The sequence below is a fragment of the Heteronotia binoei genome, chromosome 9 (assembly GCF_032191835.1).
Source record: "Heteronotia binoei isolate CCM8104 ecotype False Entrance Well chromosome 9, APGP_CSIRO_Hbin_v1, whole genome shotgun sequence".
In the NCBI taxonomy this organism is placed as follows: Eukaryota; Metazoa; Chordata; class Lepidosauria; order Squamata; family Gekkonidae; genus Heteronotia; species Heteronotia binoei.
Genome location: NC_083231.1, coordinates 21243848 through 21271328, shown reverse-complemented (window position 1 = coordinate 21271328; position 27481 = coordinate 21243848). Strand labels below are relative to the sequence as shown.

Below are 27481 nucleotides of genomic sequence, written 5' to 3'. Positions count from 1 at the left end.
CAAGTGCAGTTCCATCTGGGACGGCACAGAAAATCTGAACTCTACACATTGACACCCCTCCCCTTACAGGCTTTTTATTATTTATTTAATTCATTTGTACTCCACCTTTCTCCCCAATGGGGACCCAAGGCAGATGACATCATTCTCCTCTGTCATCACAACAACACTGTTGAGGGAGGTTAGGCTGAGAGAATGTGACTGGCCCAAGGTCACCCAGCAAGCTTCCACAGCAAGAGTGGGGATTCAAACCTGGGACTCCTAGTTACTAGTCCGACACTCTTACCCACTACTTCAGTTGTTTCTAGGATGAAAATGAGGTCAGAGGGTGACCTACGAATAGGTAAGGATACCCAATTTGATTAGACTGAAAAAGGCAACATTTTTATAATAGCTGCTGGTAAAAGGAAGAGTTCGCTCAGATTGTGTGTATCTCATCCAGCACTGATTGCATTATTTCAGGCATGTCTCCTGCTGCTCACAAGATCAGCAACTGCTTAATGTCCCAATAGTGTACATACTCAGTCTTTCAGGGAACAACAAAGCAGGGCTTACACAGAAGATACTGGATTTATATCCAGCCCTACACTCTGAATCTCAGAGTGGTCACAATCTTCTTTACCTCTGCCCCCCACAACAGACACCCTGTGAGGTGGGTGGGGCTGAGAGAGCTCTGTACAGCAGCTGCCCTTTCAAGGACAACTCCTGGGGGAGGCATGGCTGACCCAAGGCTATTCCAGCAGCTGCAAGTGGAGGAGTGGGGAATCAAACCCGGTTCTCCCAGATAAGAATCCACACACTTAACCACTACACCAAACTAAATCTCACAGGAGACATTCAGTCCATAGAACTTAGCTTTTTAGGATTGCTTTTCAAATGATAACAACAGGATGAGAAATAGCAGCTGGGCACCTCGCCATTATGTTTGCATCTGGCTCCTATGGAGAAATCCCACCCTCCACCATCACTGGTGAGGTCAGAGTAGCACTCCCTCATCGTTCCACTGCGCAGGACTCTGGTCAAGAGCATCCCCCCCCTCCCCCCCGTGGCGAAGGCCGGAAGAGGAGGAGATAGCAGCCAGGCCTCATACCTGGACGAAAACCTCATTAATTTAACCTCACCAATACTTGTATTTGGTTGTGATTATTTAAAAAAAAAATCTATTTGGGAGCCAATTTGGTGTTTAGTTGAAAAACAGGACAGAATGACATTTAACACTGTTAGAGGAGAAGACAGAAATCCTATGGCCATCTCATTTCCCACTAAGCATCTATCAAAGCTTGTTCAGTTATGCGAATGTTTTCAAAATATAAAGAACCTCCACACACACTGCGATTATTTCCAGCGGTAAAAAAAATCAGTATTTATCACCTGCATGGAAATTGTAACATTAAATATACACTGTTCAGGGATATTACATTTCTTTCAATTTTAGAAGCATTCTTTTTTTAAAAAATTAAATTTGTCTCCATAACAAACTAACATACCTATTCTCCATGAGGCTCCCTGAGGCCAGACACTCATTCTCAGCCTAACCTACCCTTCAAGTGCTACCTGGAGATCTCCTGCTATTACAATTGATCTCGACAACTAAGAACAGTTTCCCTAGAGAAAATGGCTGTTTTGGAGGGTAGACTCTATGGCCTTTTTGGCCCTGGAGATCCGGGCCCTGTGGGATCTGCTTCAATTCTGCAGGGCCTGTAAAACAGAGCTCTTTTGCTAGGCTTTTAGTTCAGGCAGTGGATGTCCCTTGTTATCAGCCTTCCCCCCCTTCATTCCATCCCAGTTCTATAAGACTTTCTGGACCTCGACAATAGGCCATGTCTGTGAGGCAGAATTTGCCATTTTAGTACCTATTGAACATATATGAACATATGAAGCTGCCTTATACTGAATCAGACCTTTTGTTCCATCAAAGTCAGTATTATCTTCTCAGATTGGCAGCGGCTCTTTCTCCAGGGTCTCAAGCGGAGGTTTTTCACACCTATTTGCCTGGACCCTTTTTTGGAGATGCCGGGGATTGAACCTGGGACCTTCTGCTTCCCAAGCAGATGCTCTACCACTGAGCCACCATCCTTCCCCTCTGTAATTGTTCTCTGTAATTTTATATATTTTCAGTTGGTTTTTTACTGTTGATTGTTTTTATGATGTAACCTGCCCTGAGCCTGTTCTATGGGGAGGGTGGGCTAAAAATTGAATAAAATAAAAAGAAATAAATTGTACCCTCCTGTGGTTCTTCCACTCCACAAGCCTTGCCCCCTCCTCAGGCTTACCTCTCTCCCCCCAAAATATCCAGATATTTTCCAGCCCAGAGCTGGCAACTCCACCTGCAGCCCTGTACACCTTGTGGGAAAGAGCAAGATAAAAATACAAATCAGATTAGATAGGAAAAAAATTATACCTGCAGCTCTTCAAGGAGATCGAAGTTTTGTTTACGTAAACTACTGTTTGCTTTTTCTAATTTATCCATCCTCTGATTGTCATTGAGGGATGAATCTATCAGTTCATCCTGAAGTACGTGATATTCAACTTCATATGCTTGCAGCTGTTTGGAGATATCCATCTCAAATACCTGTCATGGATGAAAAATGGAAAAGTATCCTCATTATTTGTTTTTAAGTCAAAGGATAGCCTGTATCTAAGGATATGCAAAACAAAATGGCATTTTTCAGATTTGGGTATATTGAACCCAAAATATATCAGTATTTTCCGATATTCCTGAATCCCAATGCTGTTGCCTCTTTAAATAAAATACCCAAGTTTCAAAAAGATTGTGCCAGGAGTTCAATTCTGTGGTCCCCAACAGAGGAGAAAAAAGGTGTTTAAAGCAATTGCAGTCCCTTTGAACACTTTCTCTTAAGTGCAAGTTCACCTTTTAAGTGCCCTTTAACTTTGACTGTCTGGGTGTCCTGAAAAATCTGGAATATTTCAGGATTTTTGGGGCTTGGCCATTTTTGATAGCTGAAAAATAGTCTAATCTATATTTGGCTGAATGCAGAAAATACCCAGAGAATACCAATTTTTTTCCAGATTTCTTAGGGGGCTCAGATTTAGCCAAATGCACATCCCCTACTCATACCTAGTTTGAATTCTAATTTTCCATAACAAATCAGGAATGGTAGAGAATGCATAGCTCTCCTTTGCAAAACTCTACAATATCACTCATTTCCCCCGCTGAACCCATAATTCACTGTTTTGTATTCAATAAAAGGTGACTGTTCCAGGTAAAATTCACTTCTGCTATGTCAGAGAAAAGTTTTGGGGAGAGAACACGTCCAACCTCCAGACTCATTACTAGGATCCTAACCATTTTTTGAGAACCTCTTGTAATCAAAAAAGGAATAACTAGCATTTAGAATTGTAATTCTCATGATAGGAAGACACAAGCTATGCATACTATATGTAATAGAACAGGGGTCCCCAGTATGGTGTCTGCCAATGCCTTTTCTGGCACCCAACAAGGGTTTTTAGGAAGTGGGTGAGGCTGGGTTGGACCTTCGCCCAGCAAGGCTTCTGATTGACTACTGAAGATTTGATTGGCTATGCGGATTGTTTTACATGTTGCTTTGGAAGCAGCTCTGACCACAGCACAAGAATCTGCACCATGTTACTTAAGTTAAGCTGCGGCAATTACTTTGTGGCTGGCTCCGCCTACTATGGCAGCCATTTCCCTACTCCAGGCTTTATGCTGTGTCAAAATTCCAAGTGTGCCTGCAGGCTCAAAAAGGTTTACCCCCACCCCACGCCATAATACAGTAAAAACAACAGATATTAGCAATTACAACTAGCAAGAATACCATGAGCATGTACTTTGCACTGAGTGGCATAAATCAGAAGGATGTACTTGTGTAGTCCAGTCTTTAGCTCAGCAAGTGCTATACAACTGGTTAACAACTTGGTGCAAGGTGAACGGTTAACTAAAACAAAAGCCAATAGTAAAAGAACTGGGGAAAACCTCACCTGGCGTCTAGGTAGGCTGTGCCCCTACTAAAAAAGGAGGGTGAGGGTGGCAGAATGATGCTGAATTGTGGGGATCTGAGTGGAAAAGATCAGTACATTTGATAGAATAATATGTAGTGGAGTGAAAAGTAGTCTAGGGGGAGCACAGATGAAATAGCAGAAGGTTGAAGCAGGCAGCTCCTTGAGATACTTCGACCAAAGAAGCAGCACGGGTGGCCGGTGACAGTGAGTTGGCATTTTATAGTATTTAGAAATGTCTCTCCAGAGATCTATTTTAAGTGGCTCCCAAAGTAAACAAATGCAATAAATAAAAAGCATAAGATTATCAATAAAAGCAGCCTAAAATGATATCTTTAAAACGACTTTTAGGCTGGAAGAGTTGGATGAGAAATTTGGTTTGCCAGCCTCCAAATAGATCCCCCAGAATTACAACTTATCTCCAGACATCCCTGAAGAAAATAGCTGCTTTGAAGATGGAGCTTCATGGGGATTATGCTTCACTGAACTCCTTCCCCTCCCCCACACCCTCCATAGGTTACACTGGCCAAATCTCCAGAAATTTCCAAACCTGGAGCTGGCAACCACATGAAGAAGCTGACTGATGACTGCTGTTTAGGAACAATATGTCTGTCATTCACTTCTCTCTTTCACTTTCTTTTTATGTCATTTCATAGCCATTGTCCTGTGTAGCAGAGCAGACTACGCCAGGCCTTGTTTGCTCATAAAGGAATGTTGTTTCTTGTATCATTTTCCAGAGCACTTGCATGACATTTTTAACCTTGGCTCCTGTACGCAGGAAATACGGCTGTTGTTCAAACATGCAGAGCATCTCCAGCATTCAAATAAACAAAACTCACTAAGGAAATAGTAGGAAATCCCACTGTAATATTACCCAAAGGCTTAATGTTAATGATTCTTGTGTGTGCGTAAAGTGCCGTCAAGTCACAGCTGACAAATGGCAACCCCATCTGCAGGGCTTTTTTTGAGCAAGAACGCAATTGCAGTTGGTGTCAGGGGTGTGTGGCTTAATATGCAAATTAGTTCCAGCTGGGCTTTTTCTGCAAAAAAGCCATGTGTGAAACAATGGTGATGGGGGATATGCAAATGAGTTCCTGCTGGGCTTTTTACACAAAAAACTCGCCCTGCCCATAGGGTATCCAAGGCAAGAGACATTCAGAGGTGGTTTGCTATTGCGTTCCTCTGCAAAGTCTTCCTTGGAGGTCTCCCATCCAAAAACCAACCAGGGCCAAACCTGCTTAGGTTCTGAGATCTGACGAGATCAAGCTAGCCTTGACCATTCAGGTCAGGGCCAATGATTCTTGCCAGCATTTAAAAATAATCTGGTTCTGCAACAGACATTTCAAATCTAAACACCACAGTTCAAGGGAAAAAATGCATGGTATACCTTTTCCCTTACTGGGACATTAATAAATTGCTCACGATGTTAAAATTTAATTGTTCTTGGTCAGGGGTGGAATTCTAGCAGGAGCTCCTTTGCATATTAGACCACACCTCCCTGATGTAGCCAATCCCCCAAAAGCTTACAGGGCTCTTAGTTCAGGACTTACTGTAAGCTCCAGGAGGATTGGCTACATCAGGGGTGTGTGGCCTAATATGCAAAGGAGCTCCTGCTAGAATTCCACCTCTGTTCTTGATAATACTTTGCTTTCATACCTGGTTAATGGTCTTTTCCATCTGTACCAAGCCCAGGTTTGGAAGAGTACATTTAATGAAATCGACGATTGTTTCCAAGCTTTCATGCTGCAGGATCAAGGGCTTATGGCTTCCCAGCAGGCTCAAGGCCACTTTAAATATAACTTCTGAACCTTGGAGAAACAGCATGTCTGAAAAGCAGAGGGGAGGGGGGCAGGAAAAAGAAAATAAACATGTTATATAATTGTAATAATCTCTTATCAGACTTTACCTGTATGTTTCTGTAGAACACTCTTTCTCCCGGTCAGGGGATAAACTACTGGACTTGGAAGACCTAAGCTGAAAACCTTAATTTAATTTTTCAATTTATACCCCCACTCTATCCTGCAAGTGAGCTCAGGGTGGCTTACAACATTAAAACAACATTAAAATGTATCACTTCAAAAACATCATAACCACAGATATGTTGATCAGATTTGAGAGCAATAATCAGTACAACAAACCACGCAACATCATGTAGGCTGGAAGCTTTCAACACAGCTTTGATGGTAGGGTGCTGGGTGCGCACTTCATAGGATGCCCGCTGGAACAAGTAAAAGCCTGGTAGAAGAGCTCCGTCTTAACAGGCCCTGTGGAACTTGGATAGGTTCCGCAGGGCCCAATCTCCAATGGGAGCTCATTCCACCAGGTAGGGCCCAGACCGAAAAGGCCCTGGCCCTCGTCGAAGCCAGATGGGTATCCTTAGGCCCAAGGATCACAAGCTTCTTGTGTAGCTGACCACAGTGCCCGGGGGGGGGAGCTCATATGGGGAGAGACGGTCCCGAATATAAGTCCCTGCTGAGATATATAGCTCACTTTGCCACTCTGGGCCAGCCATGCTTTCTCTGAGGCTAATCATCCCCATGGGTTTATTGAGAAGACAAACTGGGGTAAACTCCTATACTCTGTTTTGAGTTCTACGGAAGAAAGGAAGGCTATTCATGAACAATACACACAGTGGGCTGTCCTGCACATCATAGCAGAGGGTCACACTAATTCCTGCTGGATAGATTCAGGTAGGTCGCCATGTTGGTCATAAGCAAGAGAACAAAGTCTGAATCCAACAGCACCTTCAAAACCAAGAGAGTTTAATCCTGGGTATAAGCTTTTGTGTGCATGCACACTTCATCGCATGCATGCACACAAAAGCTTATATCAAAAATTAAACGTTGTTCGTTTTAAAGGTGCCACTGGACTCAAGCTTTGCTCTTCTAATTCCTACTGTTGATTTTCAAGATATGGCTATGTCCAGGAAGAATACCAATCCAGTTTGTTGCTACGCATAGGAGCTTTGAAGGCATTTCACCATCCAGCTGGGCTTGCCGGCGCCCTAGGCTGGGAGCTGCCCCCCCAGTTGATTTTAATGGCTGGGAGGGTGCCTAGGAGCAGCCGCTGCCCTTTCTGTGCCAGGGAAAGAATTGGTCACTCAGCTGATAGGTGGGGCCTTTAAATTGCCTGGGAGGTGATCCAGCTGCTGGATGTTAGGCCCCTAAAGCCATGGCTGTCTGGGAGGATGCCTGCGGGTGGTGTCAACAGTCCCCCAACCATCTAGGGAGCAGCTGGTTGCTGGCAGGGGGTAGCAGATGGGAAAGGGCGATGTAGAAGAGGGGTGGCTGGCTGTGGGGGGACGAAGACTGGAGGCCAATTTGAGGGCAGCCCTGAGGAGTGGTACCTCCTCAGGGGACCGGGGGGGCATACACTGGGGACCAAGGCAGGGCGACACTGGGGATAGGTGGTGAAGGAGGGCTCAGGACTCAGGGGAAATTAGAGGAAGTTCCACAGAGCCATCTGTTAGTAAGGAATATGTCAGATGCTGTTTTTGGTGGATAAAATTAACTATGATACGGGATATCATAAACAGATCCCTGACAGAAGGGCTCTTTCCAGCGCCGCTCAAAGAGGCTGTGGTCCGTCCCCTCTTAAAAAAACCATCTTTAGACCCGGCCCAATTGGCACACTATAGGCCGGTCTCAAATTTGCCCTTCTTGGGCAAACTTATCGAGAGGGCAGTGGCGAGGCAGCTACAGACTTTCCTGGAGGACGCTTCCGTCCTTGACCCACTCCAGTCCGGCTTCCGCCCAGGTCACGGGACGGAGACGGTGTTGGTTGCCCTGGTAGATAACCTTCAACGGCATCTGGATCGGGGTGGCTCGGCAGTGCTGATGCTGTTGGACCTATCGGCGGCGTTCGATACGGTCGACCATCGGTTACTGACTTGCCGCCTCGCCGACGCGGGGATTCAGGGGTTGGCCTTGCAGTGGCTTTCCTCTTTCCTTGAAGGTCGGGGACAAAGGGTCGCAATTGGGGGGGAGCTATCCCGGAGGCACACACTTAATTGTGGAGTGCCTCAGGGAGCGGTTCTCTCCCCGATGTTATTTAACATCTATATGCGACCTCTTGCCCAGATTGCCCGAAGGTATGGGCTGGGGTGTCACCAGTATGCGGATGACACCCAGCTCTATCTACTTATGGACGGCCGACCGGTCTGCGCCCCAGAAAACCTGGACTGGGCACTACAGGCCGTGGCTGAGTGGCTCAGACTGAGTGGACTAAGACTGAATCCTGCGAAGACAGAGGTCCTTTGTTTGGGCCGTCGTGGTCCAGGGGGGGAAATCCCCCTACCAGCTTTTGACGGTGCGCCGCTGATGGCGGCGGACAGGGTCAAAAGCCTGGGGGTGCTACTGGAGCCGTCCCTAAAGATGGAGGCTCAGATAGCAGCCACTGCCAAGTCCGCGTTTTTTCATCTTAGGCGGGCAAGGCAGTTGGCCCCCTTCCTGGACCGCGACGACCTAGCAACAGTGATCCATGCTACGGTCACCTCGAGGTTGGATTACTGCAATGCCCTCTACATGGGGCTGCCCCTGTGCCGGACCCGGAAATTGCAGCTGGTGCAGAATGCCGCGGCCCGGCTGTTATTGGGCCTCCCAAAGTGGGGGCACATTCGGCCGGGTCTTCGGGCTCTGCACTGGCTTCCAATAATACACCGGGTCCGGTACAAGGTGCTGGTCATTACCTTTAAAGCCCTATATGGCCTGGGACCTGCCTACCTGAAGGACCGTCTCTCCCCACACGTTCCCCAGAGAGTACTGAGGTCTGGGACGCAAAACCTTCTCACCATCCCCGGGCCCAAAGAAGTCCGTCTCAAGACAACCAGAGACAGGGCCTTCTCTACAATGGCCCCCACATGGTGGAACCAGCTGCCGGAAGAGGTGAGGGCCCTGCGGGATCTTACTCAGTTCCGCAGGGCCTGTAAGACAAGCCTCTTCCGGCTAGCCTACGCCTGACTAGATTAATGTGGCTTATCAGACTTTAGTGAAATATACGGTATAGTTTTAATGTTAAGATTTTAAGGTTTTTAAATGTTTTGACTTTTTAACTGTAACAATTTTGCACTTTGTGTATTGTTTTATCGTTTGTTGTGAGCCGCCCTGAGCCATTTTATGGGAAGGGCGGGATATAAGTCATAGAATAAATAAATAAATAAATAAATAAATAAATAAATAAATAAATAAATAAATAAACAAACTTCCACCGAGGCTTCTAGTTAAAAAGCAAATGCTACCCAAATATTAAAACTACAAAGAACGTGAAAGAACCAATGAAGAGCGATGCTTAGGAGTGTAGCCAAGAAGAGCAGTGTATACGCAAGACGCCTTACTGTGAAAGATGCTGTATTAGCACACAAGTTGGGCCGGTTGCCTTGCTTCTAATACAAAACACTGAGCGGTTAAACAAAAGGCCAATTGTTCTAAGAGCATATCCAGCTCAATGGCTTACTGCAAATGGGCAGAGAGCCAGCAGCCACGCAATGCAGACATCCAAATAAATGTCAGCATGATGAGAAGACTTTGGGATGGAAAAAAAAATCAAATCAAATTATTTACAATCTTGGAACAGAGAAAACATTGAGTTTCTTCTACTACTGAGCAAGTAAGAGGTTTTAAAATAATATATCTTTGTTGCACAGGGCCCTCATACGATTATCTATACAAGGGCGCTGAAAGTTCATATGGGGAGAGGAAAAAACAAAGGAAGAGGTTTTGGAACTGATCTAGTCCCTCTAGCCCACACCACTTTCCAACTGATGATACTATTACATATGGAATATAAATTTCTTAGATAGCTACAAGAAGCATAGCAGAAAAGAGAAGCTGGGATTCAGGGCAGACTTGGTTCAGCCCTGAGCTCCCTGGGCTGCCTTAGGCCACTATCCTCTCAGAAGAAGACTGCAGATTTATACCCCACCCTTCTCTTTGAATCAGAGACTCAGAGCGGCTTGCAATCGCCTATATCTTCTCCCCCCACAACAGGCACCCTGTTGTGAGGTGGATGGGGCTGAGAGGGCTCTCACAGCAGCTGCTCTTTCAAGGACAACTTCCTGCGAGAGCGATGGCTAACCCAAGGCCATCCCAGCAGATGCAGGTGGAGGAGTGGAGAATCAAACACGGTTCTCCCAGGTAAGAGTCCGCACACTTAACCACTACACCAAACTGGCTCTTCATGTGCAAAGGCTGTGGCTCAGTGGTAGAGCATCTGCTTGGTTCCAGGTATAATCCTCACCATCTCCAGACAGAAGGATCATGTAGTAGATGATGTGAGTGACCTCCACCTGAGACCCAAGAGAGCCACTGCCAGTCTGAGTAGACCATACTGACCTTAATGGACCAAGGGTTTGATTCAGCATATGTCAGCTCCATGTGTTCAGTATGGGAGCAATGAGAGTGCCCTACCTTCCCAGGTTATTTTAAGTTCTACCAAGACTGTTTCGATTCTTCTTCCATTTCCATAGGGGGGGGGAGGGGAAGAGATGAATTTTTACTTGCTTCCCCCCAATGGGAGACTCTCCACCAACCCTCCAAAATATTCCTGGGGGTGCCCCAACCCTCAAGATCGTCATTTCAGGGGGGTGGTTAGGGTTTCCGCCAGAGGGGAGAAATCGATAAGAATTGCCTGTGGGAATCTAGATGGGGTCCAACCCCACGTCAGGGAGTCCTTTAAAAGCTTCACAGCTCTACCCCAGGCATCCCTAACCCTTTTGTGCCTATGAAAGCTTTTGGAACACTGAAACGTGGTAGGCCCAGCCACAAAATGGCTGCTGCAGGAGGCGAAGTTAACCACAAAACAATAGTGATTATTCAACATTTCAGGCAGAAGGTGATACTGAAAATGAACATACTGAAAAATATTGACTTGCTTATACAGAGTTTACTTTCAGTTATGCAGTGAAGATCCTCATGCTTGTGGTCAAAGCTGCTGCTGAACACAGTGTGGTTAATTTTTAAAATCTGCAAAGCCAACCACGTCTTCAGTGGCCAATCAGAAGCCCTGCTGAACAAAACACCCACCCGGCCCCAACAGCTTTATTAAAACGCTTGGCGGGTACCAGGAAAGGTGTTGGTGGGTGCCACGACAGCCACCACACTGGAGATCCCTCTCAACACAAAGTATGAGACAAATTAGAAGACAGAGGAGCCAACACTATGCACAATACATTTTATTGTGTGCTGAACTTCATTCCTTGCTGGACTGAGGACAGAACACACTATGTTGCCCGCTGATGGAAGACTCAAGATTAGTTGATTTGGTGAATTAGCCAGGATCGAAACAATGTACCTTCAGTCCTCAAGAAACCCACTGTCCTGGGAAAGCAGCAACAAGACTAGTGGTGCCTTAAAAACTAGTACACAAGGCATAAATTTTCGCGGGCCAGAGTCCCCTTTATCAGATGAAGCAAGTCCTTCAGGAAATGAAACAGTGAGAAGCAAACAAAACGGGGGAAATCCGTAACTGTTTTTAAAAAACACCCAACCCAGTTTGGAAAGATGATCCAAAACACAAAAGCGTGTAACATGTGTTTCAGTTTATTGGCATTCCGGCAGGACACTGATCAGTACCGCCAGCAACTGTCTTCTTTTATTATGTATGGCTAAGAAAGGCATGTCGAAATATAACCTCAATCTGTTACACTTGGAACGTTGACCTGATTCCATACCTAAAAAGTCTTGCCCGTAAAATCAGCAGATTTAGAGACAGATTAGGGCTGCTGCCAAATTCTGTCAGCTAGAGAATTTGGCTCAAAATATGCAGCTCTGTCAAAAAAAACTTCCCCTCAAAAAGTCTTGGTGGTGGTGGTGGTGGAGGAAAGTGCCGTCAAGTCACAGCTGTCCCTGGTGGGGTTTTCAAGGCAAGAGAGAGGTTCAGAGGTGGTTGGCCATCACCTGCCTCCATGTCACAAGCCTGGTCTTCCTTGGAGGTCTTACCACTCCCTCCCCCCAACAACCACCCAAACTGCAATGCTTTTGTAGAACTCACTTCATCAGGCCCATAAAGAATACTGGACTTTTAAAATGTCTTTTCAAACCAAGTTCCTTCCAGCTCTTACCACCTCATTGCAAGCAACAGCTAGTTTGGTGTAGTGATTAAGTGTGCGGACTCTTATCTGGGAGAACCGGGTTTGATTCTCCACTCCTCCACTTGCACCTGCTGGAATGGCCTTGGGTCAGCCATAGCTCTGGCAGAGGTTGTCCTTGAAAGGGCAGCTGCTGTGAGAGCCCTCTCAGCCCCACCCACCTCATAGGGTGTCTGTTGTGGGGGAGGAAGGGAAAGGAGATTGTGAGCCGCTCTGGGACTCTTCGAAGTGGAGGGCGGGATATAAATCCAATATCTCCTTCATCTAATTCATCTTTCATTGCAAGTCTCCTATCCCTTCCCCAGTTATTGAAGGATACTTTATGGACAGTTCCCACATTCATTCAGGACCAGGGCTCATTTTGTAACAGGAGCTCCTTTGCATTAGGCCACACACCCCTGATGTAGCCAATCCTCCAAGAGCTTACGGGGCTCTTATTACAGGGCCTACTGTAAGCTCTTGGAGGATTGGCTACATCAGGGAGATGTGGCCTAATATGCAAAGGAGCTCCTGCTACAAAATGAGCCCTGTTCAGGACATGCAGCAGATGCTTTTGCTGTCACAGCAACAAACATTCTGTTTATTCCTATTTTGATTCTTTTTTTCCTTCACCAAAATCCCCACCATAATATGACTCCTCTACTTAAAACGGTGAAGAAACTGAATGTTTCAAAGTCAAAGACACAACAAGCTCTCCAAGATTAACAGACTCTGTCATCCACCCAAGTATCCAACTGTTACTACCCCACTGTTACCACCCTGAAATGTCCCGAGGAATGAGATTATAGTCTGCCCTAGGAATTTTGCAAAAAGATTTTCAAAAAACGAAATATGTTGGTCATTAATAAAATCCTTATGTTGCATACATTACTGTTATCATGGTCCTTTCCAAAATCAGGAAAAAATATCAGTTAAACCTATATGCCAATTGTGTAAATTAATCAATATGCATTTTTTAACAGGCTAATTTATGGATGACATTCAAAGAGTGTTGGATAAAAATAAGTCAATTGGCAAAATAAACCACTTCTTTTTCAGTCAGCAGATGCACTAGAAACATCTGATACTTGAAGACAAATATCTGCATTTACTATGACTTCATGACAACCACTTGCATCTTATTAGGTGATCTTACAAAGGAAAAGGCATTGAATGGCAAACATTCTTGACAGCAATACAACAGAGAAAAACCACGGAACAAACGTGTGAAAGCCAAAACAGAAAACTACCATATCAATAACGAAATAATATCTGTCTAGGCTCTAAGTGTTATCTGATGTTACTCCTGATCATAAGAAAGACTCACCAAATACTCTGGCCACAAATCCCAGGGGGAACTGAGAAGCAAACATTGTAAGAAACCAAGGGGCAGCGTATAGGCTAGGTCCAATTTCATGTGCTTCAAAATGATTGTAGAGTTCTCTGTGGTAATCATGAAGGAGTCGAGAAAGCTGATACATCTGGATCTGCAAGTAACAATAACAGGGGGGGGGAAACAGATGAAAAAGGAATGTAAAGTTATATCAATGATTCTTAAGATGTGGCTTGTAAGTCACTACTGGTCCACACCTTTAGGTAAGTCAGCAAGAAGAGAACGAAGAGAAAGAGAAGAGGCAATGGGGAAATTTAATATGTTACAAGCCATGACCAGTTCACACCCAAAACTTCCAATACAACCACGTTCAAGAACAGATGACCTTTAATTAAGAACCCTTTTAAATGGTTCCCAATTTAGCAGTAGAAACTGTGGAGGTCCACAAAGCACAAATAAAATCAGAATCAGGCCCTGCAGTACAACAAGATTTAAGAATCACCGAGTGACTCGGCATAGACTAAATCTCCAACCATACACTGGACTGAAGTCTAGTTGCATTCAGAAGAACCTGAACCCTAGAAAAGGTATTTAGAACTACAGTATTAATATTCATAAATCAGTACTGACACCCAGGACAGAAAAAAAAGAGAAAACTGATAACCCAATAATGTATGTCCCAAACTATCATTTGGGGACAAGCAAGGATCAGTAATACAATCTCTACCTCAGGTGATACCTTAAATGCAGCATTCAGGGCATTCTGTGATGAAGGACAACTTTCAGAGGGTTTCACCACTGATGTGGGGTGAGACAACACTCACTCCTTTTTAATTTATACCTAATGACCCGATGTCGAGTCTTTCTTTACCAGCTTTTCATGGCCCTAGAATAGTTTAGAAATAAATACTATTACTGCGGTATGCTGATGATTTGATTCTTACTTGCCAACATTGGCCTGAAAAGACTCCTGAGGCGTTCTTCAAACTACTGCCTAAATGAGGAGTTGCAAATAAACTATTAACAAATCTAAAAATGGCAACTTGGGTCTTTGCAAATGGACTATAGCAACCTCACACTGAACAAGTCAGGATTTTCTGCTGCTTGGGAACTGTTTTTTCTTCAAACCTCTCCTGGTCTCATCAACATAAATTTGCTCTGAATAAGAATAAGACTGTTTCTGGAATGATAACTTGCTTCTATTTTACAAAGGGAGGAAGATATATCCCTGGAGCAATTCAAGTGTTCAACTTTAAAATAATACCCTGGTTACTTTATGGTGTTGCTGTCTAGATTTTGGTAATCTCAGAATCTTTTGATTATCCCCTATCCTCAATGTCAGATTCTATGTAGCATAATGGGAGTCCCTTGTTGTGTCTGAACAAAGCTGAACTTGGCCGAAAGTCATTGGAAGCCAGAGCATGGTTCAGCACTTTTAAGCGAAGGCTAAGGATTATTTTTGCTTCAAAAGGTGAAGGCCTCCTGCACTTACTGTTCTTGATGGATGAAGACAGCAGATTCTAGATTAAGGCTGATAAGTTTACAACCAAAGAGTTCTTCTTGATAAGTAAGGCAAAGACCCTTTTGCTAGTTCAGCATTGATTTGCAGAGCTGGATTATAACAGTATGATGATTGACTGTTACAGAACCTGCTCGAGTCAATTCTTTGGCATTTCAGACGCAGCTGCGCTGGGCAGGGCATATTTCTAGGATGGAAAACCACCGCCTTCCCAAGATTGCTCTGTATGGCGAACTCTCCACCGGCCATCGAAATAGAGGGGCACCAAAGAAGAGGTACAAGGACTCCTTGAAGAAATCCCTTGGCACCTGTCGCATCAACCATCACCAGTGGTCTGACCTAGCCTCAGATCGCAAAGCATGGAGGCACACCATCCACCAGGCTGTCTCTTCCTTTGAGAACGCACGCATAGCTGGTCTTGAGGACAAAAGGAGGTTGAGGAAGAATCGCACTGCTACAGCACCAACCCCAAATCAGACTTTTCCCTGCAGCCACTGTGGCCGGACCTGCCTGTCCCGCATTGGTCTTGTCAGCCACCAGCGAGCCTGCAGCAGACGTGGACTACTGCACCTTTCTTAAATCTTCGTTCGCGAAGTCAAGCCAAGAGAGAGAGAGAGAGACACGACACCTAACAAACACTCCCGACCCCCCCCCCCCCCCCGGGCACCACCTTGTTAGGGCATTCGCTTAGCTTACCTTAATGCCACCCCATCTGAAATATTACAGGGCAGATTCCATCACATTCCATATTCAGTTACTCTCAGATTATCATGGGAAAACCGATACTCCATCTCACAAAATTTTAAAATGTTGGGGGTTTTTTTTACTGTTTTTAGGAACCGCTGGATCTCTCTGCTTTTAACACGTTCCTCATTTGATAAATTTCAACAGAATAATATTCCCTTTCTGTTCCTAGACTGTCCCAAACACAACCTAATTGGTCACTAAATTTCTGTCTAGCATACTTTCCTTTAGCAAATAATTTACTCATTGCTCAAGATCATCTCATCATAGGAGCTCTGAAAAGGAAAGTAAGTGAAGCATCCTTTTAAACAAAACACAAGCAGGCCTCTCACCTGTAAGATGGTCATGTCGGGCCGATATTGTTTCCTAAGGCCCATGTCAAACATGAGGAACTTCAGCATCTTGAAAGCCTCTTCTTCAGTCATATGAAGCAAGAGCACCCCGGCTACAAAGCTCAGGCCCTGGCAATAGCCCACTTCCGGATCCAGGAGGGAATAGGCCTTCAGGATATTATAGAGCGACAGCTGCCCTGCTCCAAGCTGGGCTGAGAAATACGGGTGGGTTGGAAAGGTGCGCCCTGAGAAAACAAACCAAGGTTGGGAATACAAACAACCTCAATAAAAAGTGAGACTGCCATGATGTCAGGCAAATTAAGAATACATTTCCAACTGCTTCACCTAAGATACTTGTATGGCCAAAATCCTTTGCTGCTATTGATTCATTACTTTAAAATCATTACAAATTTGCGCTCTAAATATAAGAGAACATAAGAACATAAGAGAAGCCATGACAGATCAGGCCAATGGCCCATCCAGTCTAACACTCTGTGTCACACAGTGGCCAAAAAACCCAAGTGCCATCAGGAGGTCCACAAGTGAGGCCAGGACTACTAGAAGACCTCCCACTGTGCCCTTCATAAACAGCATGTGCCTCCTGTAACCGGACAGGAGCATCTGTTGGTTAAACCAAGATCTTGGTCTGGATGGGGTTAGTTCCCGGGTCAGGATGCATCCTTGCTAAGGTTGACAACCTAGAGGTAGTAACTGCAGCTCTCCAGGGATTACAACTGACCTCCGGGCAACAGAGATCAGAGCACCAGGAGAAAATGGCTGCTTGGGAAGTTGGACTCTATGGCGTTATACCCTATTGAAGTCCCTCCCCTTCCCAAATCCCGCCCTCCTCAGGTTCCAACCCCCAAATTTCAAGGTATTTCCCAACCTGGAGCTGGCAACCGCATTCCTAGAAAGAGAAATTAGACCTGACATCTTTCCTCATTATCTGACCAAGACTTCTGTGCCTGTTTGCCTGGCAGCTTTTTAAAAGCCACTGCTTCTGAAGTTCATAGATTCTTGGCTTGGAATACGAATTTCAGCCGCTTTTAACACTAATGGCTCAATATAAGGGCAAGCTTAATGGCCTTCACTTTTTTTATGGTTCAGATTTTATTCCAAGCCAGAGAAGCATTCCTTCCTCCTACCTACTTAACTGGCTGCTGCTCTCTCAGCTCTTTCTCTGTCTCTCTTCCTTGCTTCCTCAGTGGTAAAAGCTCTCTCATTTACAAACTCTCTTCTCTGCCCCCCTCACAACACCACGAGAATATTGCATGTTCCTATATTCTCTATAACCAGGAACAGTATCTATCAGGCAGGCACCAGGGGGTGGAGAGGCAAAGAGGGGATGACAGAGCCATGGATTTCATAGCAGAGGAGGAAGAGAGAGACTCCACATCTGGTGAGGACTGGGAGTGGGGAGCTAAGGGAAAAGGGGTGGGGAAGAGGGAGAACGCACTTGTGGCAAGGGAGGCTCACAGACTGGAGCAAAACAATTATAAGTCAACTCAGAATTCTTAGGAAGTTAAGACCTCCCCCCTCCAAAGTATTATTCACTTTCCCTTGTAAATAGGATTGACAGATCCAAGTTGGGAAATTCCTGGAGATTTTGGGGGGTAGAGTCTGGGGAGGGTCTTCAGTAGGGCAGAATGCCACAGAGACCACCTTCCAAAGTGGCCATTTTCACCAGGCGGGCTGATCTCTGTTGCCTGAAAATCATTCCAGGAGATCTCCAGCCACCACCCTGGAAGCTGGCAAGCCTACTTATTAGCGAGACCCAATCTGACCCTCTGATATGGGAGATGTGCTCATGGTTAATGTGACTCAAAAGGATCAGCTGGAAAGACAGAGGAAAGATATCACTTCTGGAACTTTAGCGGAGCCAAGGCTTATCTACAAGGCACAGCCAGGGAAGGAAGTTGCCCGTCCTTTTCTCTCCAACCAAACAATTGGAGATCAGGCCAAGGAATGTTGCCTGTTCCTAATGCTGTGATGCGGTCTTGACAAGATCTGTACATTTTGCAAAGCCAAATGCAAACCGGAGTCTTCAAGAGTCTGAAGATCAAACCAGACACAATTTTGGGAGATACAACAGCAGGTCTTCCCAAAACCTCATAATAGCAAAACAAGACCACAGTATACAGCAGAACAAGACCCCTGGCCATTTTGCTCCCTGTGCTGCTGTATAAAGCAAATCTTGTCTCTCCTCCCACCCACCCACCCACCATTTCTAGGGCTAATAACAGCTTAGTAAATGGGCTGCAGTCTGCTTTTTTGGGTGGGTGTGGAAATGTTGCAGAAGCAGAAATATAGCTAAACACTGAGATCTGATCAATAGAAGTCCCATTAAGCAAGGATGTGGTTACCAATGTTCCCTCAAAGCTGCAGAGTCTAGTGAGCAAAAATTCTACTTTGTGAGCTCCTGGCATTAAAGTCGTGAGCTACTGCATAAATTAGTGTGCTCTGGGGCCATTTTTTCTGAGCTAACACAAAAATCTGTGAGCTGGAGGCTAAAAATCTGTGAGCTAGCTCACACTGACTCAGCTTAGAGGGAACACTCACTGGTGGTGACATTTTATTTTTTGTCTTGATATATTTATTTACTTCCTCTATTTATACCCCACCTCTCTCCCCAATGGATGCCCAAAGCAGCTTATATCATTCTCCTCTCCTCTGCCATCATCACAATAACCCTGTGGGTTAGGTTAGTCTGAGAGTGTGTGACTGGCCCAAGGTCACCCAGCGAGCTTCCATGGCAGAGTGGGGATTTGAACCTGGGTCTCCCAGATCCTCGTCCAACACTCTAATCACTATACCATGCTTGTTGAGATGGCTTATAGACTATCACCATAAATCCCAATATTGTATTAGACTCACACTTTGAATTTCTGAATAAGAGCTTTGCTTAGAGATGCCTATCATGAACAACCAGTACAACAAATGTATACAGCAGGGACAAGTGTTTGAGAAGCCAGGGTGGGGGAATCTGGACCAAACAAAAACTTATCAGGTAGTATGGTCCTGAGGAAGCAAAGAAACAGTCAAATTTTTCTTCTTTCAAAAACCAAAGAATACTCTAGTACGGAGATGGCCAAACTGTGGCTTCGGAGCCACATGTGGGTCTTTCACACATATTGTGTGGCTCTTGAAGCTCCCACCACCCCATTGGTTGGGTTGGAGAAGGCATTTGTCTTTAAATCACTTCTCTAAGCCAAGCCAGCTGGTGGCTTGGAGAATGCATTTAAAGTTAAAATTGCTTTCTTTCCACCTCTTCCTCCCCCACCTATTTGCCTTCCTTCCTTCCTTCCTTCCTTCCTTCCTTCCTTCCTTCCTTCCTTCCTTCCTTCCTTCCTTCCTTCCTTCCTTCCTTCCTTCCTCTGACATTCATGTCTTGTGGCTCTCAATCCTCTGATGTTTATTCTATGTGGCTCTTACATTAAGCAAGTTTGGCCACTCCTGCTATGCAACAACGTAGGTTATTCCTACTTTCCTTCAAGAGGAAGTGTCTTGTAAGCCTGCCTCTTGATAAATTTAACCCCACCCTTCCGACTCTGGAATGTTGCTGCATCTGTGAGGAGGTGTGTTGCCTTCCCAGATAGTATCAGGGCTCTTGGTTCACAGAAGGCAAAGCCTGGAGCCAGGTCTTCCCTACATAGATTAGCACTTTATGCATTCCATGCAAGGCAGGCTGTGTTTAATCTCTGGGACTGGCTGCTCGCTGCCTAGGTTGGCAGGGAACAGAGATCTTCCGCAGACATGGCGTGCATTGCTTCCTCACGGGAACAGCTGCTCTGCAGCAACCTCTCTGCCCAAACTAGGAGCTGTTTCAACGCACAACTGAACAGTCCAATTCAAAGCCTCCACTTTGGCAGGGATGCTTGCCTGGCAAAGAAGAGCTACTCTGAAAGCTAACTAGGTGAGGGAAAGAAATTCAGACTAGAAAAGATTTGTTAAGGAAGATGCAGAGCAATTCTTTATTGGGGGGCGGGAATGGCATTCTGGCACGCCTCTCACTGGAGAGCTGAGGAATAAAATTCAACTGTGCTACGGTGGGTATTGGACTCCATGTACTGGGTCCAGACAAGGAGAAGGGAAGGAGAGAGGGCATTTTACTAAAGCCCTGCCTATGAGAAAGCTGGATGGACTAACATTTGAAAGGCATTTTACATATGTTCATACGCAACTTTCCTCTTCAAGCAGCCTATGAAGGTGAGCAGAAACTGTTCCAAGTACATTTCAGGCATAGGCCTGGGATGAGTGGGGGGACTGTTTAAGACCACTTTTACAGAAGGTGGACATAATCCAATACCACATCCAGTGGAAGGTACTATACATTCAGCTCTTAAAAGTTATTATCTTTGGGGGGTTTTTAAAGGTGTTCCACTGCTTTGTGCATACAGGCTATAAATGAAGTAAAATCCCAGTGCATGTGAGAACACAATGAAAAATAAACTATATTGCCTTTAACCCTTGTGTGCTAAGTGCTGGGCATGATTATGTTCAACTTAAACTTAACCTCACACAAAAAACTCCAAACACTCTGATGGCACTCAGATTGTATGTTCTTTTCACAGGAGTGTTTGAATGTGTGTGTGCGTGTGTCTTCTTTAATATGACTTGTTGCAGCATTTGGTTATGAATTGTTTTTGCAAAAATCAAGGCACTCTTTTCTTCAAATTCTTTTATTACAAATTTTCCATTCTGGATTTCTTTTCCCTCTGCAGAACAACAGTTTTCTGTCTAACCCTACTGATGTCAGCTAATGCAGCCTTTCCTTCCTCCTCCCCCTCCAATAAATGCAAACAGTACATGACCCCAATAGTATGTGACCCCCCCATAAATGCAAAAATTCTGTGCAGTTCATAAAATTAATATACCCAGCCAAAAGATATCCAAAGGTGAACTCCATCACAACATTTGTTACTGGAGGTTCTCTAGCACCATTTATAAAGCAAAGGCACATGGGTGAGAACCCAGAAATGGAACCAAACATTTCAATAAAATCCCAAATCCATCCCTCCACAATGCCTTAATTAAGATGTGTTTTCTGATTTAATAACTGAATTTAAGAACTCAACCCAGACAATGAACGGCATTTAGATTTTACTGTTGAAGGCCAAAATGGGATTACAGCTGAGTGTCGAGAAGACAAAAGAAATCTAAGGTCAACTACGAAGAAACTGAAATTGTTCAAGATTTTCTGTTCCTCAGCTTCATCATCAACCAAAAGGGAGATGGCACCCCAGAAATAAAAGGAGGCTGAGACTGGGAAGAAAAAGACGACTGAAGATTTATATCCTGCCCTTCTCTCTGAATCAGAGACTCAGAGCGGCTTACAATCTCCTATATCTTCTCCCCTCACAACAGACACCCTGTGAGGTGGGTAAGGCTGAGAGGGCTTTCACAGCAGCTGCCCTTTCAAGGACAACTCCTGCGATAGCTATGGCTGACCCAAGGGAATTCCAGCAGCTGTAAGTAGAGGAGCGGGGAATCAAACCCAGTTCTCCCAGATAAGAGTCCACACACTTAACCACTACACCAATCAGCCATGAAGGAACCAGAAAAGGTTCTTGAGTATAAGGATGTATCACCGGTGATCAAGATCAAGGTAATTCATTCTATAATATTTCCCATTCCTTTGCATGGGTGTTAAAGCTGGATAATGAAAAAGCTGACAGGCTTTGACAATCCAATCAGATAAATATATCCCTCTAATAGGGATATTAATGCACACATAAACTCACATGCATTCATACACTCAGAAAAATTTATGACAGCATACACATATCCAGATGTATGCATGGGTGGAATCCAGATTAAATCTTCCATTCATGCAAGGTTCTTTGGTCAGTAGAACAAAATTTCTCTGCTTCTATCTCAGTTTGGTATAGTGGTTAAGTGTGCAGACTCTCATCTGGGAGGACTGGGTTTGATTCCCCACTCCTCCACTTGCACCTGCTGGAATGGCCTTGGGTCATCCATAGCTCTGGCAGAGGTTGTCTTTGAAAGGGCAGCCTGCTGTAAGAGCTCTCACAGCCCCACCCACCATACAGGGTATCTGTTGTGGAGTGGGGTGGGGTGGGGGAGGTAAAGGAGATTGTGACTGGTTTGAGACCCTGAGATTCAGAGTATAGGGCAGGATATAAATCCAATATCATCTTCTTTCTGCAACCCACTGATCTCCCCAAATTTGTGCCCCTGGGGGACAGGGAACCCACTGGCACAACATGAAAGGCAAATTGAGGGGTCTGCAAATGGAAGGGGAACTGGTGGAAATTAACACACACTTTCTGTTAGTGAAAAGATTAGCTTGAATCTCTCATGAGTCAGAAGACATGTTCAGTCTAACTGTTGTGATGTTTTTAGCCATCAGAAGATACTGTCTAGTGTCTATCAAGCTGGCTGATGTCCTTAGATATTTCCTCTGCAGTGATGAGACCTAGCCTCACTCCCCCACATTCTTTCTTTTTGTTTGAACAATTAAAACAGAGATGCTGAGGGCATGGTGCAGTGATAAGTGAAATGTTGTGATCCTAGCACACTATACCCAAACACGGATGTATATATAGGCACTGTGGCTCAGTGGCAGAGAATCCGCTTTGCATACGGAAGGTTCCAGGTTCAATCCCCAGCATCTCCAGTTAACAGGATCAGGCAGGAGCAGTGTTCCCTTTAAGCTGAGTTAGCGTGAGCTAGCTCACAGATTTTTAACCTTCAGCTCACACATTTTTGTCTTAACTCAGGAAGGATGACCCCAGAGCACACTCATTTCTGCAGTAGCAGCTCACAACTTTAATGCCAGTAGCTCACAAAGTAGAATTTTTGTTCACAAGACTGCAGCTTAGAGGGAACATTGAGCAGGAGGTGAAGGGGAAGACCTCCTCTGCCTGAGATCTTGGAGAGCTACTGCCAGGGTAAGTAGCCAAGCTATCATCATCATCACATTTTAGTTGTATCCCGCCCTCCCCGCCGAAGCAGGCTCAGGGCGGCTAAGTAGACAGTACATCAACTATCTGTTGATGGATAGACGGTCCAATTCACTACAGGGCAGCTTCATGCGTTCATATGAGAATGCGACAGAAGCAGCTCTTCTGAAGAAGTAGTGTACATTACATGCAAGATATTCTTCAGAGCAGAGACCCTTCCCCAACCACTTTCACAAAACATTAAATTCTGGTTCCCATTCCAGAGCAAAGAAGTCTGGTGTGCTTACCTAGGTCAATCAGTATGGCATGCTGCTGGGAGGTTAACTGTTTCAGGAGCTCTTTGTAAGGGGTGTCCTTAGGTTGCTGCTTGTTTGCAAACTGATGCTTCAGCTGGTACTGCTCGGCCAAGAACTTCCAGATCTCACCCCGGTGATGCCGAGGAACTCCTTGTCAAAGAAGAAGGGGATGAAGGAAAAAAGCCAAATGGATTTGGAAGAGTAGGAAGGCAGCATATATTGCAATGGAAGAAGCTCCGTCTCTCCCTTGTGTGGCAGAAATTACCTCCTGAAGCCCTAGGTTCTCATACTAGGGAGCATGCCTGCCTAGGTGGGTGTGGACATTTGGTATGCACTTGTGGATGCAGGGGAGGGGCAGAGTAGAGAGAGAGAGATTTTCTAGGCAGGGATGGGACATGAGATAAGAGGAGATCTCTTTCTTGGTCTGACAAAATCTGAATAGGGACAATGCACCCTGCTAGAAGATGTACGATTACCCCTACTGGATGTTATCTCCATTCAAAAACTACAGAGTTGTTGGCCTTGCAGTGAGACAAGCTGATACAGATTTTTAAAAGCACGCTGGGGTCTATAAAACCCAGGGCTGATTACACTTCCATTTTCTCAGGGAGAACCTGCATAATCAAAAATTGGTCCCAAATTTCAAAAAGATTGGACCAAGGGGTCCAAATCCCTTTAGTCAATTTTTGGAGGACTCTGTGAATAGTATTTGCCATTGACCTCTAATGGACAACCAGATTGATAAAGTCAACTTTGTTATTTAAAATTATGTTCCAGTAGCTGACTTTTTAACAACCACATGCACACACTCCCTAAACAATTCAGTACGCTCACCTTTCCCAATAGCAGAGTGTATCTTTTCCATGTCGAACTTTGTCTTTGATCTTCCTGGCACGCTCAACATTTTTTCCCAGACCAAGGTTACTTCTTTGAGGCACGGGGTGATTTCTTCATAGTCGAGCTTCAGGCGCTTGTTTAGCAGATTGTTTTCAGAAGCTAGATGAAAAGAAAAAAATGATTAAGGACATGCACATTAATGATGTTCAGTGTATGATCGATGGCTTAGACAGTTATCTGAGACAGTTCACCGATAGCATCAGGCTAATGAACTGTGGCATGTCATAAAAAGTTGTAGCCATACTGTAAGCCTCCCTACAGACGCATTATGTGGGGAAACTAATGTAGTGAGAGCTATGTTAACTTAGATGAGGAGTTCCAACCCTCTTTGCTAGGCCTTCAGTCATGCTATAAGGATGATCCTGGTAGGGTAGCTACTAGGGGTGTGCATTCGAGTTGGCCGAACCAAATAGACCCATGAAAAACAGCCGATTCTCTGATCTGATTCAGGAGCCATATACTGCAGTTGCGAATTGCCACGGGCCGTTCAGCCCCATTATACTCTATGGGCCATTGAAATCAATGGCAAAATAGGGTATAATGACGTACGGCTGGGGGGCAGGGGGTTTGAGGTAGAGGCTCCACATTTTCAGGGAAGCTTCAGAAGACTCTCTCCTACAGAACCCCCAAATTTAAAAAAGATTGGACCAAGGGGTCCAATTCTGTGGGCCCCCAAAGAGGGTGCCCCTATCTCTCCATTATTCCCTACGGGCCATTGAAGTCAATGGCAAAATAGATATAATGAAGTGTGGCTGGGGGACAGGGGTTTGAGGTAGAGGCCCCAATTTTTCAGGGCAGCTGCAAGGGCCTCTCCGCTACATAACCCCCAAGTTTCAAAAAAATTGGACCAGGGGTTCCCATTCTAGGGGCACCCAAAAAGGCCCATTTCTCCCAATGGTGGGGGGGAAGCAGTCGGTCAGTTTTCCCACAAATAACAGTGGGAAAACTGATTCTGGGGAGCAGAGAGTTGGGGGAGAGCCCCCAGATCTGCAGAGCAGCTGTAGGGGCTTCTCCCCCACAGGCAGGGCCATGTCCCTGAGCTGAACCAGTGCCACCAAGCTACTGCCATTGGCACAAACAGCACATTAGATCAAACTAGAGAATCCCTCTCATTCAAAAATTGGGGTGCAGGCTCTCTGCAAGGACTGCTGCACAGAACCAGTGCATTGAATGCACTACTGCCATGCAGCAGAGATTGGACATGGACTTCCTGCATGTCAGACATCTGCCCACTGTAACTGAACCACAGCCCCACAGAAGAAATACCTGTGTGGAACCCCTCAACACTCCACTTGTTTGTCACTGAAACTGGGGCACTTGGGTTTTAAAAGAAGCTGATGAAAAAACAAGGCAGCTCAATGGGAACTTTGACTGAAATGGCAAGTGGCATGCAAATATCACCTCTAGTCTTATTTTAAAAGCAAGTAACTTGGAAACCTGTCACCGCACTGTGCTTATTCTATGTTCTGGCGTGGCACACATCTGAAGAAAGAAGCATTCCTATCTATGATAACAAAGCTGAGAGACCAATCACTGCAAAAATACTCGAGACCCAAGAACCCCCAGAACTTCATAGAGATATCGGCTTCCTATCTCAGTAGGCATAGTAATTAATAACTAAGTTGTTTAGTCCTCAGCTTTCCACAGAAAACAGATTATGTTGTTCTTCAAGGTGCCACTGCAGTCAAACAGTTCTCAGGCATGTTATTAACTGGATAAGTATCTGTTCTGAATCCAAAATTGCAGGGTTTTTTGCTCTTGTTTAATATGTTTATCCACTTCTAACTGCAATTACCACTCTGTCATTTTGGCATCTAGATTCTAATGGTGGTTCCTGGCAACATATCCCCCCCCCATATGAAATGTGAGGGGACACCCTTTTCATTGAATATCACGGAGCTCTGGTGTTGCTTATACCACCTAGCATTGTCCTTTGCTTGTCTTGAGGTGCCACTGGAATACTTCTAAATATCATTCTCTCACATATAGGTGTTCAGCTTTGTAGTTGTATGCTGCTGTATTCTTTTCTTGCTCCATTTTTAGTTATACTCAGTGAAGACCCAGGTCTTATGCATCATTACTCTAACTGGTTCTTCCTGACAGTCAATCAACCCAGCAACGATCTCCCCCCAATAAGGCCAAAATCAACTGAACCCAAACCTGATTTCAAACTGCAACAAAGATAGAAAGAATCATCAGGCAACCAGAGGAAGTAAGTCACAAAGGGAACACAAGACTGTATCAGTAACAGCTGCAAGGCCCACCCAGGAAAAAAAGGGCAAAAACACCAGTCTGCATCTGACAAAACCACACAGAGAAATACAGCAACCCACCAACACCTACCACCAATCCCATCCCCAGCAACCAGAAGGGGGGGAAAGGAACTTTTAAAAAACCAATCCTACATTCACAACAAATCACACTGTGCAGCAAAAAAAGCAACAACAGTATCCAGGAGAACCAAACCACAAGACACAACCCCACAACAGCAGCTGTCCATCTACCCCCAAGCAACAAAGGAAACATCAGTAAACTCTTTAAAAACATCTGTCAACATCCATAAAACAGTAACAATAATTAGATTTGCAAACAACCACTAACACAATGTGATCAGAAATTTAACCAAACAATTAACAAAAGTGAACAGAACATCCATCCAGCAACAAAATAATAACAGCAACAATACAGTAATATTTTGAATAAAAGTACTGAAATATTTCTACAACAAGTTTTTAAACCCTACACAAAATTTTAACTTCTAAAGACTTGACTACCACCCCACCCCAAATGAAAACCCTAACCCATCCCAAGCAGGCACTGACCCTAAACAGGGACACTTTATAAATAGAGACCAGACACCCTTTTAAAACCAACAGTCTGAATACTGGGGAAAATTAAGAGCAAAGAAAGTTATGTCCACTGAGATAGGAAGTCGACATCTCTATGAAGTCCTGGGGGTTCTTGGGTCTCAAGTATTTTTGCAGTGATTGGTCCCTCAGCTTTGTTATCCTAGATAGGAATGGTTCTTTCTTCAGATGTGTGCCATGTCAGAACATAGAATAAGCACAGTGCAGTGATAGGTTTCCAAGTTACTTGCTTTTAAAATAAGACTAGAGGTGATATTTGCATGCCACTTGCCATTTCAGTCAAGGTTTCCATTGAGCCGCCTTGTTTTTTCATCAGCTTCTTTTAAAACCGAAGTGCCCCAGTTTCAGTGACAAACAAGTGGAGTGTTGAGGGATTCCACATAGGTATTTCTTCTGTGGAGCTGTGGTTCAGTCACAGTGGGCAGATGTTTGACATGCAGGAAGTCCATGTCCCATCTCTGCTGCATGGCAGTAGTGCATTCAATGCACTGGTTCTGTGCAACAGTCCTTGCAGAGAGCCTGCACCCCAATTT

At 44.8% G+C, this 27481-nt stretch overlaps 1 protein-coding gene across 1 annotated transcript in view; it reads right to left on the bottom strand.

Annotated features, from left to right (window-relative positions):
• The window catches only part of TBC1D1 (TBC1 domain family member 1), a 138314-nt gene that overhangs the window by 3720 nt on the left and 107113 nt on the right, over positions 1 to 27481 (bottom strand). The window contains exons 16-21 of the mRNA XM_060246258.1: positions 24019 to 24180; positions 23176 to 23334; positions 15966 to 16210; positions 13365 to 13524; positions 5632 to 5801; positions 2399 to 2569 (exon numbers count right to left, since the gene is read on the bottom strand). Of these exons, the coding sequence (XP_060102241.1) occupies positions 2399 to 2569; positions 5632 to 5801; positions 13365 to 13524; positions 15966 to 16210; positions 23176 to 23334; positions 24019 to 24180 (1067 nt within the window). The remainder of the gene's footprint in view (positions 1 to 2398; positions 2570 to 5631; positions 5802 to 13364; positions 13525 to 15965; positions 16211 to 23175; positions 23335 to 24018; positions 24181 to 27481) is intronic.